This window comes from Psittacula echo (assembly GCF_963264785.1).
Source record: "Psittacula echo genome assembly, chromosome: 14".
Lineage (NCBI taxonomy): Eukaryota > Metazoa > Chordata > Aves > Psittaciformes > Psittacidae > Psittacula > Psittacula echo.
The window spans coordinates 8,836,703-8,850,985 of record NC_137750.1 but is presented as its reverse complement, the minus strand read 5'-3'; the positions used below and the strand labels follow the sequence as shown (position 1 = coordinate 8,850,985).

The 14,283-nt window shown below is 42.1% G+C and overlaps 1 protein-coding gene across 3 annotated transcripts; it reads right to left on the bottom strand.

Moving 5' to 3' along the window:
- Positions 1–2,024: 2,024 nt before the first annotated feature.
- Positions 2,025–9,916, bottom strand: CYBC1 (cytochrome b-245 chaperone 1). Of its 3 annotated transcripts, none has more exons than XM_080629393.1 (7): positions 9,779–9,916; positions 8,128–8,254; positions 6,920–6,961; positions 5,632–5,705; positions 4,505–4,601; positions 3,080–3,224; positions 2,025–2,484 (listed from the first exon to the last, which is right to left on the bottom strand). In XM_080629393.1, exons 2-7 carry the CDS (start codon positions 8,210–8,212, stop codon positions 2,355–2,357), a joined length of 573 nt encoding a protein of 190 aa, XP_080485519.1. In that variant the 5' UTR covers positions 8,213–8,254; positions 9,779–9,916; the 3' UTR covers positions 2,025–2,354. The 3 variants fall into 3 exon arrangements, with proteins under 3 accessions (XP_080485519.1, XP_080485520.1, XP_080485521.1); XM_080629394.1 differs by having other exon boundaries at positions 9,818–9,842; XM_080629395.1 differs by lacking the exon at positions 9,779–9,916 and adding an exon at positions 9,289–9,372.
- Positions 9,917–14,283: the final 4,367 nt, after the last annotated feature.

Below are 14,283 nucleotides of genomic sequence, written 5' to 3'. Positions count from 1 at the left end.
CTGAGGAGTCAAAACACCCCTCAACACAGTGCATGCCAGCACGCTTTCCCCTCCTGCCTACCATCCATCAGAGGACTGAGGTGTGAGGGGGACACTACAGAACATCTTCAGAGATGATCACTGGACATCAACTCAAAATGCAACTTATTACACAGATGTATTTCAAGCAATGCTATATCTTACTATAAGTCATCCCCCTTTCCAGGGATTCAGAATTTTCCTTACACTGTTTTAGTCTTTGCATAGTCTATAAGTATATAAATTACTAACACGAGATGCACAAAAGAGCGCAGCAGCAGCCGGGCACACAATGCAGCACAGGGTTAGATCAATAGACGTACCTTTCTAAAGCCAATTTTTAACTGGAAAACCACAGTGGTTTCTATCTTCCACAGAATGTTAGCTCTCATGGAAATACAGAAGAAACACAGGTAGTTTTGTCACTTCCATCCATGATCAAATCTGCAGGCTCAGAATTTAAGTGCACTGCACATCTCTACAATGTACTCCCTCTAAATGCCCTTGCTCAAAGCAGTGGTTATCTGCAGGTTGAGCCCTTTGCTTTCATTATGCCATTAAATACTCTAGTTTCTTCACTATTTCTTATTGGAAGTCCTTAGAAAATCCAACATTCTCATTCTACACTGTGGTTTAAAAGCTCCATATTTCCAACCTCATTCTCCTCTCTAAGACAAGGATGTATATACATACTTAGGGTGTATCTCACAGTGGATTTAAATGAAGAAATCCTGTTTCACTTTTATTACCCATTCAAACTGGCAGTAAGAGCATCTTTGTCTCACAGCTGACATACTAGCTCCAAGTACCTGGACATGAAATATTGGTACCACCTGTTCTTTGGTCAGATAAGCATGCCCTTGGTTTCAGGTATAGCTGAAACACAACAGGACATAGCTTCTGCTGAAAACTTTTCATAGCTTTCTCTTCCATAGAGGTAGAGTGCTTAGAAACAAGAACTCAGTTCTTTTAAGTTCTGAAGAAACTGCTGCCAGAAGACATTTGCTCTGGCCAAACATGAAGTCAGACCATGCAGTTACATTGTACCCCATTCAGATCTCCTAAAAGTAACCATTGAAGTATTTCCTAACTCAGGTCTTAAGATCACACAATTCCTAAATAAAACCCAGTGAACTTTAGTACCAGCAGCTTCAGTATGCTGAAGGACCCTTCAGCTCTTTGCAGAAGGTTCCTTTCTTCTTGTACTGACACGTTGATATAGGCATGGTGAAGTTTTAGTTCTAGACAGAAGATGTGGACTAACAGAGGTAGCTTTCACTTCAAAAAGTATCTTGGAAGACTCGTATTTTAACTACTTGTGAAACCATTGGTCAGAAGAGAGGACACTACACACCCAGAGCAAAACATGGGTGCAAAACAAACATTAAGTCTATCCCAGCTATCTTAAGAAAAATATTGGTATCATTTCAAGTGGGGAAATAGTAAACAAAACTAGACCACGTTTCACATCAGTTTCTTCCCTCCCTCAAGTAACAGATGTGTTCTTCCTTTCTAAATACACAGTTAAAATAGTAAATGTTGAAGTTAAGAAAAAAGTTATTCTGCCTTGTGCTAGACTATGCCCAGAAGTAGAACAGGATTAAGCTACAACATCCTGAAGATGTTGAAACATCACCATGATCATTTTTTGTTTACTATTTGCAGCCCCTTGGCAAGTGCAGGAGAAGAGAGAATGTAACAAGGTCAAACTGATGTTTCCAATTCCAAGACAGTCACTCAGACTTTAATTTCCACTGGTATCTAATGGCAAGTCAGTAGTAGAGACTGTGAAAGTGCCTCTACTCTGCATCACCTAACTGCATATATGAAGCTGCTTAAAACCAATTCAGCAATACATTCAGTCATTTGCAACATTTCAATATCAACCTCACAGCAGTGTGTGATGAGTTACAAATTCAGCTCTTCTACATTTCATGTACTGTACCTGCAGCAGATGTTTGCACTAAGTTGAAGTTTACATCTCTATCTCCACTTTGTCAGTGGGAAAGTAATACATGATTTCAAACCAACTCATTAATAAATTACTCCTAGACAAGTTTGAGTTCAAAACCAGCAGTGTCCATGAGCAGGAACTAAGGCAAAGGAGTACATAAAACACAATTTGCTTTGGACTCTATACAACAGCAGTACCGGGAGTGCGAATCTCAAAGCAGTTTAGCGCTAATGAGGTACCCCAAGAGAGATCCCTCCCATAGTAAATGTACACGTAGAGAAACGCCCAGGGGTCAGAGTTGAAGGGATTTTTTTTCTGCAGAACAATCAGTACATTTTCCAGATGTTCAAAAGCCTCTGCTTTCTTCAGCTCATGATGACTATTAATAGGTATCCTGTGGTTCATCTGCATCACTAACCTCTGTTTCGCTGCTTTGAGAGAGATCTTGTTGGCTCTCTACTTTGTCCAGTTCCAGAAAACTAGTAATGAGTTTGGCAATTGCTTCCACATCACTGTGGAACAGAAGAAACAATGTAAAAGTTAGTGGAACTGTGTTGTAGGCAAAACAAGAATAGGCATGCTAATTCTTGAGAGTAACTGCTTGAAGGGACAGTCAACATATGATTTATGTCTGACATCATTTCTGACATCATTTCAATACTGAAGGCATATCAAGCCACACCATTACTTCCATATCAGAACAAATCAATCCTTTTCCCCACAGCTCCTGCTGCAAGATTCCTATTATCAATACTTAAAATAATCCCTATGTTAACTGATAAATACACTGAATAGAATTGAACAGAATTAATCCCCTCTGCAAGTGCACAGCTGAGGTAGTGAGGGCAGCTGCAGCAGACAGGCAGTACCAAAGGGATCTTGGATATCTAAATACAATCAGTCTCCTGATGGGAGACAGTGGTACCCAAAAGTCTGCAACTGAAAGCATTAAAGGGTTTAAAAAAGTTAAAACTGAGTAACACGAAGTCACATCAGCAGGTATGAAAACTGAGCTAAGATGAGCCTCATTAGCTGGCAATTACTGGCCCATGTGACTGGTACTTCCCACCTCACACATTCGCATTAAAAGTCAAGTCCCCAGCGCACCTTCTGCAGCCCAACACTGCGCTCTGAGTCAGCGGGTGTGAGAATCCAGTGCCAAAGCGGAGCACAACGACGTAACCCTTCCCGAAATACCGCACTGTCTCCTCTTCCACATTCACATCTCGGATCTCATTCAGTGCAGCCACTACTGTAAACACATGGGAAACAAAATAGTCTATTAGCATGACAGTAAATCCTCAGCACTGCTGCTAGTGAGTTGCACCACTGGGACTACATGCTCTTCAGTGCTATTGCTCTGATCTCATACAACCAGGGCAGTCCTGCAACAGCAAGCAATTGCTGATCTATTCAGGCAAAACAAACACTGCTACCACACATATCAGCATCAGAAGATCCTACAGCACATATCAGCTGGTATAGACCCTAATGAACAAGATATACTGCCTCTCTGGCACTGGGGACCATTAGTTTATTACTTATGCTTTTCACTTTGATGACTGTTTAACCATGTTTCTGTAGAGAGTAGGTAAACATATGTTAAGTTTACTGAGACTGAACAAATACTGGAATATTTAACTGTGCAGAGCATCTGCTGATCTCTGCATCCCTACATTAATGGTACTTGAAACATATTACCAAATAACCTCTCAGGAAGAGATACGCGTAAAAACATACCCTAAATAAAAACATACCCTAAAGAAAAGTTCAGAAACATTAAACATCCTTTTCTCCCCATTTCTTATGTTCCATCTCGTAGTTTAAGCGCCCATTCAGCTTACAGACACTGCAAATTTTGCCAGTTTTCTAAGTATATTGAGATTTGGTTTGATTTAGACTAGCAAGTAGGATCAAAAAAATCTGACACTGAAGAGGGCATTACTTCAGTTTGCAATGGAGCTCCTGTGTCACAGTGACTCAATCAAGTCACACATTAGACTTCAACATATGTTACTCCAACAGGAAGCTCAAGAGAAATAAGATACTGCATTAAGCTGAATCTACTTAATATGCTGTTTTAAATGCATATTTTATATCTGCAGGATATAACATGCCTGCTTGCATATGATCTCTAAAGATTTGTCTGCTACCAAAACCAGATCAGGTAACAGAAATCTCAGCTCCTAGAACCAAATTTTAAGTTTTTCCACCAGTCCCACCAGCAAAGCAGGCTAGCCAAGGGAAAAGCAAACCTGCACGTTAACATCCCAAAGGAATGGCTAAGACTATTATGGAAAGCAATGTGGAAGCCTTGGATTAAAATAACAGGATGCATTCAGCACCCTAACCTGAAAAAGCATTTGAGTGTCCCAAGAGGCTTATGACAACATCTGCTGCTTACGAACAAAGCAGATCTGGAAACAGATGTGACTAATTTGAGTACAGAACTCCAGAGAAGCTTACTGAAGAGGCATGTATACATTTCTTCTGTCTGCTCATCACATCTGCTACCACATACTGCTTTCTCACCTTGTTCATAGCCTCCTTTGGAGAAGGTCAGTATTTTTTTGTAAAGATTGAATGTTTTTAAGCAGACTGTTCCCTTGTTCTTATCAAATACAGCTTCCTGTAAAAATGAAAAATAAAGAAGTCAAGATATTCTTAAAAACACCATCAGCAGCTATGCTTCAAAGTAAAACAATAATAGTTATATGGGAAAATAATCTTGGTAACAGAAAAGTACATAGCTATTTTGGAGACATTCCTCAATTAGAATGAAACCCACAACCTTGCTCTTGGTTTTAACAGGCTTCAACATATCTCCTGTGTTACCTCTAGAAGGAAATTGAAGCTGGTTTCATTGCTCCTCCTGACACGCTCCTATGTAATAAGAACATTGCCTGGAATCAAATTTGAATAACTTGGAGTTCTTTCTCCATGAGCTTTCTGGTGAATGCATTTGGCCTATAGTAAAAGCACCCAGTGAACGTAAGTTCCAGGTTACACCTTTCACTAACACAGTGACTAAGTCCACCAAAATTCCAGTGCTGTGCTATATGGGCTAGGTTCACGCTAGATTTAAAGCATCCCTGACAGACAATTAAAAAAGGACGCCTCATATCTGTGGGTTGCTTATTCTAACGACAACTCAGGTCAGCAAGGTGACAAGCCTCCATGATGGGTTACTGCTCTCAGTACAGCTCCCAGCAAATCAACCACCAAATAAATCAGCTTCACAAACACTCTTTTCCCAGTGGAAAACAGCTGAGTATTCTGGAAGGTTAGATCTACTCTATTTACTGGCCATTCTGTTATTAGCTGGAACAAAAGTAAGCACAAAATCACATTTTAGCAGCCAAGTGTGATATTCTTTCTCCCTCTTCTATATAAGAGGAAGAAAAGGCCGCACAACTGTTCGTGGCAAGTCTCCTCTTATAAAAACCTCTTATTTTTTGCTTTTCATATTCATGCTTGTGTAGTGAAAGAATTATTGCCCTAATTCTAGTTCTAGTATAGCAGCCCCAAAGGATTTCATCAAAACCAAAAGCACAACTTGTTTGTTTGAACACAGCAAGAGCACAGAGCTGCTGGAATCAGCATCTGCCAACTGCTTCTAAACTTGCACGACCTCATATTTCCCGAGTTCAACATCTTACCTCCCACTGCTCCAGATTCTGTGCTGCCACAAAGAAACACCCAGCCATATAGAAGAGCTTCCAGGCCAAGCTGTCTGAACAATGCAAAAAAGTGCATAAATTCAGGGGTTTTTTTCCTTCTTTGGTATTCAAGCAGTCAGTTTTAAGATCAACATGCTCCCTTTAAATGCAGCAAAAGGAAAAAGGGTTTCTCTGATGCAACATTTGTGCCTTTAGTTGTAAGGCAAACTGTTTAACAGCTCTCTCCCAGGATAAAAATACAGAAACTCTTCATATTTTTCAAAGACTCCAAGCACATGTATTGTTGGCAAGGCTGTAACATCACTGAACATCTTTCTTTTCTCTAAAAGCAAAGGCATCTACAAAACTCTCAACCTGCTGTCAACCATCAAATATTTGTGCTGCAGAGGGCAAGGGTAAGGGACAATGGAAATTCACTGAGGCAAACATTTATTCATAAAAGGAAGCAGTTAAGCTTCTTGGCAAACAAACATCTGCATTTTATGTCCTGGAAACATAAAACATGTAGCAACCTAAACAATTTGCTTACTCAGGCTTTTACTGAAGACAGCAGAACAATGCTAAGTACTGTTTCAGAAACCTTTGTGGCAATGCCTTTAAAAAAGGCTGATCTAGCTGGTGTCTCAAGCAGCTTTCACTGGACTTTGCTCTTTAAATAATAATACATTAATTATATTGGTAGCATATTCCTACACACTATTAAGTTTTAAATTTTGATGTTAACAGGATGCAGCAAAAGAATCACAGGACAAACTCCATCAACAGAGGGATACCTGGCATTCAGTGCAGCCTGCTCTTGCAGGGGTGCAGGGAGAAGCAATAGTGTCTGTTCTCTAAAGGTGTTTGTATGAGTAATCTCTGCTAGTGATGATTTAACAGTTTCCAGAGAAACAGAGCACTTTCACCAAAGGCAATCATTTCATTATGGTGGCAGACAATCATTATATGTCTTCCCAGGAGAGCTGTGAGGACCAGCTAATCACATTTACAAAACACACTGAAAGTACAAAATGCCAGAAAGTGCTAAATACCATCATTAAAAATACTCTTGCAAATGGAAAGGGAGACCAAGTAAGAAATAGAGCACTGAAGTATGGTAAGCCATACACAGACAGCAGTTAGTATTGGATTTTAATATTCACACCACAAAATGCAATAGGTACCTCTACTGCCTTTGAGGCCAGACAGAAGCTGCAGAGAGGAGACATCAGCATGAAAAACAGATCAACAGGAAACAATCCTTTAAAATAAAATTATAGGCCATTACCTGCACTATAATAAGCAGCAGCCAAACCTATGGAGGCTATTCCTAGGATGAGAGGGGAGACAATTAGGACAAACAAGCAATTCAAACCATCTAAAATTCCCTGATAAAATTATGAATATTCATAAGTTCATCACTTCTCAAAACAGGGACAAATGTGATTGCAACATCCATCACTATATGAAAGAGTCAGTTTGGGTTTTTTTGCTCTGAACCTCCTGTTCTGCAAGACACTAAAAGCACAGAGGCTGAGGTCAGAATTAAAAAGGTGGTGACAGGATTGGGAACAGAACATCAGAGGGACTCTCAATCTACTCATTACACCACACTTCCTCTCGAGCACAGTACAACTCAGCGTGTTGACCAACACTGCAATGTTTATTCTTCCCCCCTATGTGCTCTGTGGAGCCAAAAGAAAACTTCCGTGATCAAGCTGTGTCAGAAGCTGCCAGGCTCCTTTCTCCCACTGAGGACGAAGGAGTGAAAAGCGTGCCTTGCACCCCAGAGGGCTGCTGCAACTGCAAAGATCTTGTGTCAGTGACAAGTCTGACAAGATGACACCACTGAAAGCAACGACAAGGTTGGAGCGTTACTGCAATGGGCTCTGGTCTGTTGGAAAACAGAACATGCCACCTTTTCCCCACCAGTTCTCTCAGTGCAGCCTAAGTACGTTGTACTAAGTCCATTTTCCTTTCTGCATTTTCAGTAGTGTTTTAAAACAGATGCCTTTCACAACATCCTGTCTGGCTTCCTATTCCATACAGCGCTGTTAAGCATTCACTGTCAATCACACACAAGATCTAGCCACACCATTGCTGCACTGCAGGTTTTTCCATTTCTGAAGCCTAGATGTTTCTCAGTGTAAGTATGCATCCCCTTCAGAAGCTTCACGTTTACACTGCAATATGATATATAATAAACTTTATTTTCCTGATCTTCCAGAACCGCCTTAAAATTCTGTCCATGAGCCTCTGAGGTTCTGCAGATGACAGACTGAAAAACTATCACAGTGAAACTACCTTGCAGAGAAGACTACAGACTCATTCAGTGGCTACACTAAAGGAAAAGTTCAAAGTGTGATGATGCCTCTTCTTGAAAGAAAGATACCTGAAAGACAGGCATCTTTTCTTAGGAGCTCTTTCAGGAATTTATTGTGATCCCCTTCCCTTACAGCAAGCTCCAAAATAAACTGAGGAACCTTATGGTCTTACCAACAAAGACAGACCAAGAGCGGATGCCAGGGGACCTCTTCAGATGAAGACAGGAACTCGTGCGGCTTTCAATCAACATGTACATCTTCAGAAAAAGCTCCCAGCAGTCCAGACTGACTCATGAAACCTGAGTGGACAGAAAAAAATCACAAGTGAGACTTCAAAATGACTGCTGACTCCAACACTCCATTCCCAGCATTTTTCAGGACTTATCGAGTCTTAATCTAGACTATAAAAGATGTCCAGGGTAAGAACATTTTATTCCTTCAGTGACCTTGCTGTTCTTAGATCCTACATGACACTCTGCAATTCTGTACCAACTGCCTAGTTTAGATATAAAGTTCCAGGGTATTGGTTTTTTTCTTCCATTTAATAAAGCAAACTTAGCCCAGCCTTTTCAGCTAAATAAAAAGCACAGATGACTCTGATTTTAATCCCGTAGCAACACATCCAAGAGAATCTGAAACCGAAAGAGACAGAAACCACTTATGCATAAGACACACTCCATCTCCTCCGGATGCCAAGCGTCAGGTTTTAATTATCAAATGATTCCTGAAGCTGATCTCAATATACTGGAAAATATTTTTGCCCGTACAAAGCCTTCTCCTGCCTGCAACCTAAAAATCCATCAGTAAGTTATCAAATAAGATCACAGCAGAAATCTGGTAGTATTTCAGGAACAACACATCCTACTTAAAACATAATTCACATACCAATTAAATGCATTAATGCAAACGTCTCCCCCCCATAGTCATTCAGCAAAGTGCAATCATACAAATGCCAATATTGGCTTTAGGTTGGACCCTCAAAGTCAACAGCATCATCTCGCACAGCGGCTGCTGCTTGCGCAGAAGGTGCCTCAGGGAATAAAAATCACAGAATCCCAGACTGGTTTGGGTTGGAAGGGACCTTAAAGCTTGTCCAGTTCCAACCCCCTGCCACGGGCAAGGACACCTTCCACTAGAGCAGGTTGTTCAAAGCACCTTCTTAAAAGTTACACTTAAAATAAGTCAAAAACGCACCTTTAAGTGAACGCATAAATTCTACTGGCCAATTTTACAGTATTCAGGTATTTTTAGGTATTTGGAGGCTGCTAATTTCGCTTGAATTTATCTGGTGCGACATTGAACTGATCTTTAACACCAAACTAAACACTCACACACTTCCTCCGAGCTCTCGACTGATGATTTGGCAAAGCCACCCAAACGATCACCTGTAACAGCTTCACTACAAGCATCCATCAAGTCAGGACGATGCACGGGGCTTTCCACACCCGCCTCCCCGCAGCCAGGGCCGTGCACTAACAGGTCCCGCACCACCGAGTACTCAGAGTACCTGCAGCGTGCTGCCAAATCCAGAGCAAACCTCGGGCTTACCCCCCGCAAGGGGTAAACCGGGACCCTCGGCTGAGCCTCGCCCGTACGAGCCGCATCCCAGCCGGGCCGAGGCCGCTCCCGCAGCCCACCCCTCCGGTGCTTTCCTCGGCACATCAGGTGTGCAGCCGATGGCTGCCTGCAGGACGGTGCAGCGCGGCTCTCCACAGCCCCCACCGCATCCTCCTGTGACAGACCCCACCAGCAGGCTATGCCTCAGCCCGCCCCAGGGCGGACGGGACCCCTTCGCCCCCCTCAGCTCACCCCGCCGGCGGTACCTGCCCGGGGCGCGCAGCAGCACGCCCGCATGGACGCACTTTGAATGGAACACCCGGACGGCTCCGCTTCCTGCTGCCCCAAAGCATAAAGCAGTATGAGAGTAAGCTAAGGCGCGCCGGCGCGACGCCCGCCTTAAGGAGGATCGGAAGCGCCAGTGGCCATTTTGGATGAGGGCAAACAAAGCGGATAAAGAAACCCTCGCCAGAGTTGCTTCCCTTGGGCCTTGTGTGAAGTGGAGCAAGGAGAGCCTCGCCCAAGATGGCGGCTCGCTGCCCGCATTCAAGATGGTGGCCTTGCTGGTGGGTGCCGGTTGAGTAAGAGTGTTGATGTTTTCTTACTTTGCGTGATGTTAATTGCGATAAAAATAGGAGAAAATAAAAATAACGGTGATGATCCTACAGGTTTACTATTGATGGGATGAATTTCTGTGAATCGTATGTTGGCTGAAGGCTTGGGTTTGGAAAATTTGGGGAGGAAAGTTTCTAATTCACTTGAAATGCTGAGTGATTTTCCTGCTATGGATCATAGGGGACGCTGGAAAAATCTGTTGTGTTTCTGGTTTGGTTAAGTATCATTTGCATGTGAAAGTTGTTTCTGCTCAGTCCATTAGAGCAACTGCTCATGTTATCTTGGGACAAAATGCGTGAACTGCAGGCATCTGGAGTTTAGCTTGATTTCTTAAATTCTCTTTGTCTAAGTAAGCTTATAATTTCATCTACAAATCATATATTGAAAGGTGGCCCTGCCCATAGTAGGGGGATTAGCACCAGATGATCTTTAAGAACCCTTCCAACCTAAGCCATTCTGTGGTCCTCAGTTGCACGGGAATGTGGTTCTTTCTGAATGACACGCTCAGTTTTTGGTTTTAATTTGTAGTAAGAATCTAGATATCCCAGAGTGCTTGTGCAAGGCCGTAACCTGGTTTGAGTTTGTTCCACTGTTCTGAACACCACTGTTGGTGAACAGTGTGTTTGATCAGTGGGTTTATAACAGTCCAGAGTGAACTGTTTGGAGATGGGGGGGAGAATTCAAAATGACAACAACAAAACCCCAGAGCCTCAGAGTCCATGCTATAGACTTAATAGACTTGAAGTAGTAGAAAATACAAACCTGATCTATCATTTTTCTGTAACTATCTTAATGGGAAAAGGCTATGAGGAACTGCAAGAATGAATTGGCTGATGAGTCATGAGGTACCAGCTGCTGGGTTTGAATGAAAGAGAGGAAGTAATATCACATGTTCTCAAGGCAGAGAGGCAGCTGACTGAGGCTCCTGGGAAGAAACACATATAGAAGCATTTGTCAGCTTTTATAAGCAACTGGTTTCTCCAGAAATCTTCTGAGAGATACGAGGCAAAAGACTGCTTGTATCTATAGTAAAGCAAAATAAGCAAGAAACTCATTTGTTCTCTCCACCCAATATAAGCCACATAAATATCACTATTATATTTCTGTGTTGCTCACTGCAAAAATACTAGCAACTGCATACTTCCCCAGTTCTGCAGCACTCTGAAGCAGGTGAGTGGCGTTCTGCCTCGCAGTAAAAAAAGGAAGAAGAAAGCATGTTTAAAAGCCTTGGATTTAAGGAGCAATATGAATTCCAAAGCATTTTGCTGTAGAAACAAAAGCTGTTTGCCAAAAGAAACAGAAATATGTAATTGACTATTTGTAGGCTTCTTGCTTTATAATATAGATTTATTGTAAGACATTGTAGGGTAAATACACTTGTAACTTTTAAGTTAATCTCTAAAACCAAGGACATGTAAAGAGAACTGGCCTTTATTGTGTTTGTTTGACACTAGCTGTATTTCTGGCCCTTTTTCCTAATTTCAGAGTATTTTTTTTCTAGCTTCTTAGACTTCTCCCACCCCCAACGTCTTAAACTTAGACATTCAGCTGTGTAATAAGCATGTGATCTTATTAGCATGCCAGGATAGAATTCCTAGTGTGCCTGATTTTAAACAGTTGGTTGGAAACAGTCACCAACCCAGTGTTGTTTTGCAGTGGGACTGGGTTGGCTGCAAGTCCTGGCTGTAAATGAGCTCATCCCATGGAGCAATGTGTGGTGCCCCACTGACCCCCATAGGAACAGTGTGTATAAAGCCTGGGGAGTACTAATTTCATGGAATACATGTTTACCAGCTGTAACTAAGATTTATTACAGCTAATTTGGACAGCTGTTGAGGGGCATATGCTGTCACTAGCTTGAGGAGGCATTTACAGCTTGTGATGCCTTGCAGGGCTCATGCATAACCTCTTAAAGCTTTCAGAAGTTGTGCAGTGTACTGTTGTCATGAAAGAATACTTAAAGTTTCTTTCTCATTCTTGGTGTAAATGCTTTAGGCACAGGTATAAATGTTAAATGGAGCAGTGGAGGCCAAATAGATAAAGGGAGGCCATAAAAGCTGGTAATGCTCTGAAGTGCTACCTGCTGTTGACATAGGAAAGCTTTTTTATATATTGTGAGGTTTTTTGGAAGTAGCCTTGCAAAGGTAAGAACTGTTGTTACCTCCCCGAGGGCAGATGAAACCTGGATGGTGCTTTGTGCTCTCAGGTTGTCAAGCAGGGTGTGATGGTGATTGATCCCATGTTCTAGGGGAAAATGGCATCAGTAGCTAATGGAAAGCAGAAATTGCTTTTGGCAATAAAATAAATGGGACATCTAAGTATCTAATCATTACATGAGTATAGTCTTATACTGTGCTTTGAAACATTGATTCCTTGCACGCTTTTGTGTTTGCGTAGGTTTTTTCTCTCTAACTCTTACATTGAAATTAATTCAATCCAGGTGTTTCCTTAGGATGAAGTCGCTGCGTTTAAGATGTGTACCTAAGATGTCCTTAGTGTTTCTGCAGATGTTTCAGTTTTCATGTAGTTCTGTATTTTTCATTGTAAATATAAAGAAATACGAGGGGAAACAAATATTTTAAATATTATTTGTGCAGAGTTACAAAATATTCTGAAGTGTTGTGTCTTTTGATGAATTGCTATGTCAGTTTTGGATAATAAATGTAAGCATAATCATCAAAGTGTGAAACAGAAGGATTTTAGCTGTGCCTTTAAGTGCAAATCTCAACACATTCCTAATTTAGAGCTCTCATCTGTGCCAGCACCACATTTGTCAGTGGAACTATGGCTATTGAATCTTTGTGGAGTATGTTGTGAGATTGGCATAGCTTTTGGGGATGAAAATGTTCATCCAAAGGAACGGAAACAAGATGTCAGAGCACGCTGCATTCCTGCAACTCTGCAGGAAATGCAAGTTCTTAAGTTGCTTGGGGATTGCTCTAGTGATCACAGTGCTTTTAAAAGAGCTGGTGTTAATATGGTAATGGTGAATGTGAAAGCATTTTGACTGAAGACAGCAGAAGCACGGAAAATGATGACTGAAGCTATCAAAGTTTTTACCTGAAGCTAGGATTGGTGATTCTTTTTCCAGGATGTGTCCAAAGCAGTGTCAGCTTATTTGGCTTTAAATGGGCAGTGAGAAAGTGTTTCTGTTTGCTTTCTCTATGGTAAAGCGAAGGAATTCCTGATTTCCGTGACCTCAGTGACAATTCACCTGTAGTCTGTAAATGGAAAACAAACAAAACGCATTATTTTTACGTCCTGCTCTGGAGTGCTCTGTAAAACACTGATTAATGTGACTGTGAAATCTTGAACTGCTAAATCCACGAATCTCTGGGTTGTGATATCTGTTACAGAGAGTTGCAGTGGAACAAGTGGTTATTTAAAGTTCTGTGTTTGGGGGCAAACTTCTGTAGCCTGGGGCTGTGGCTTGCTCTGTCCTGCCGCTGCCCTGGGCATGAACAGAAGTGCTGCCTGCGGGTTAAAGCATGGGACGAGTGACGGGAGGGGATTTACTCAGTGCACTTAAAAAAGAAAAGTCGCAGCTTAGACAGGAAATCGCATGTTTGGTGGGAGTTCTGTGGTTTAATTTCTAAAATGTCATTTCATCCTTGCAAACCCCTGTGCAGCTGGAGGTGTGTGATTGACGCTGCTGTTTGAATGGGCGCGGCGTAAAAGAGGAGCAAGAGGTGATTGAACCTTTCTGTTCGAATGTTACGAGCCACGGTTTGGGAAGACAAGCGCTGTGACATGGATCAGAAGCATCCTACGTGATGCTCTGGGGCCTCCGAGGTTGCGGGAGGCTGGGGGGTGTGTGTGTGTGTGTTAAACGATGCTGTATGTCAGGAGGTGTGATTCCTGCCCGTGAACGGCATCGCTAAGCCTTGTGTTTTGTTACCGGTGACGGTAGTGTAGCGGTTAAATAAACCGGTAACGAAGTTGTGTTTAGAAACGTCCGTAGCGTTGTTTCATTTTAAAGGAACTGAGAGAAAACAAAAAACAGGGGGGAAAACCATTTCTGTAACCGCAGAATTATGTTTATAAAAATACACAGAGATGTTTCAAGAACACGCGAAGCGGCTCCAGCGCCGCAGCGCAGCTCGGGGGAGAGTGTCCGTAGGGCAGCGGCGAAGCTCGGGGCCGCCGTGCCCCCACC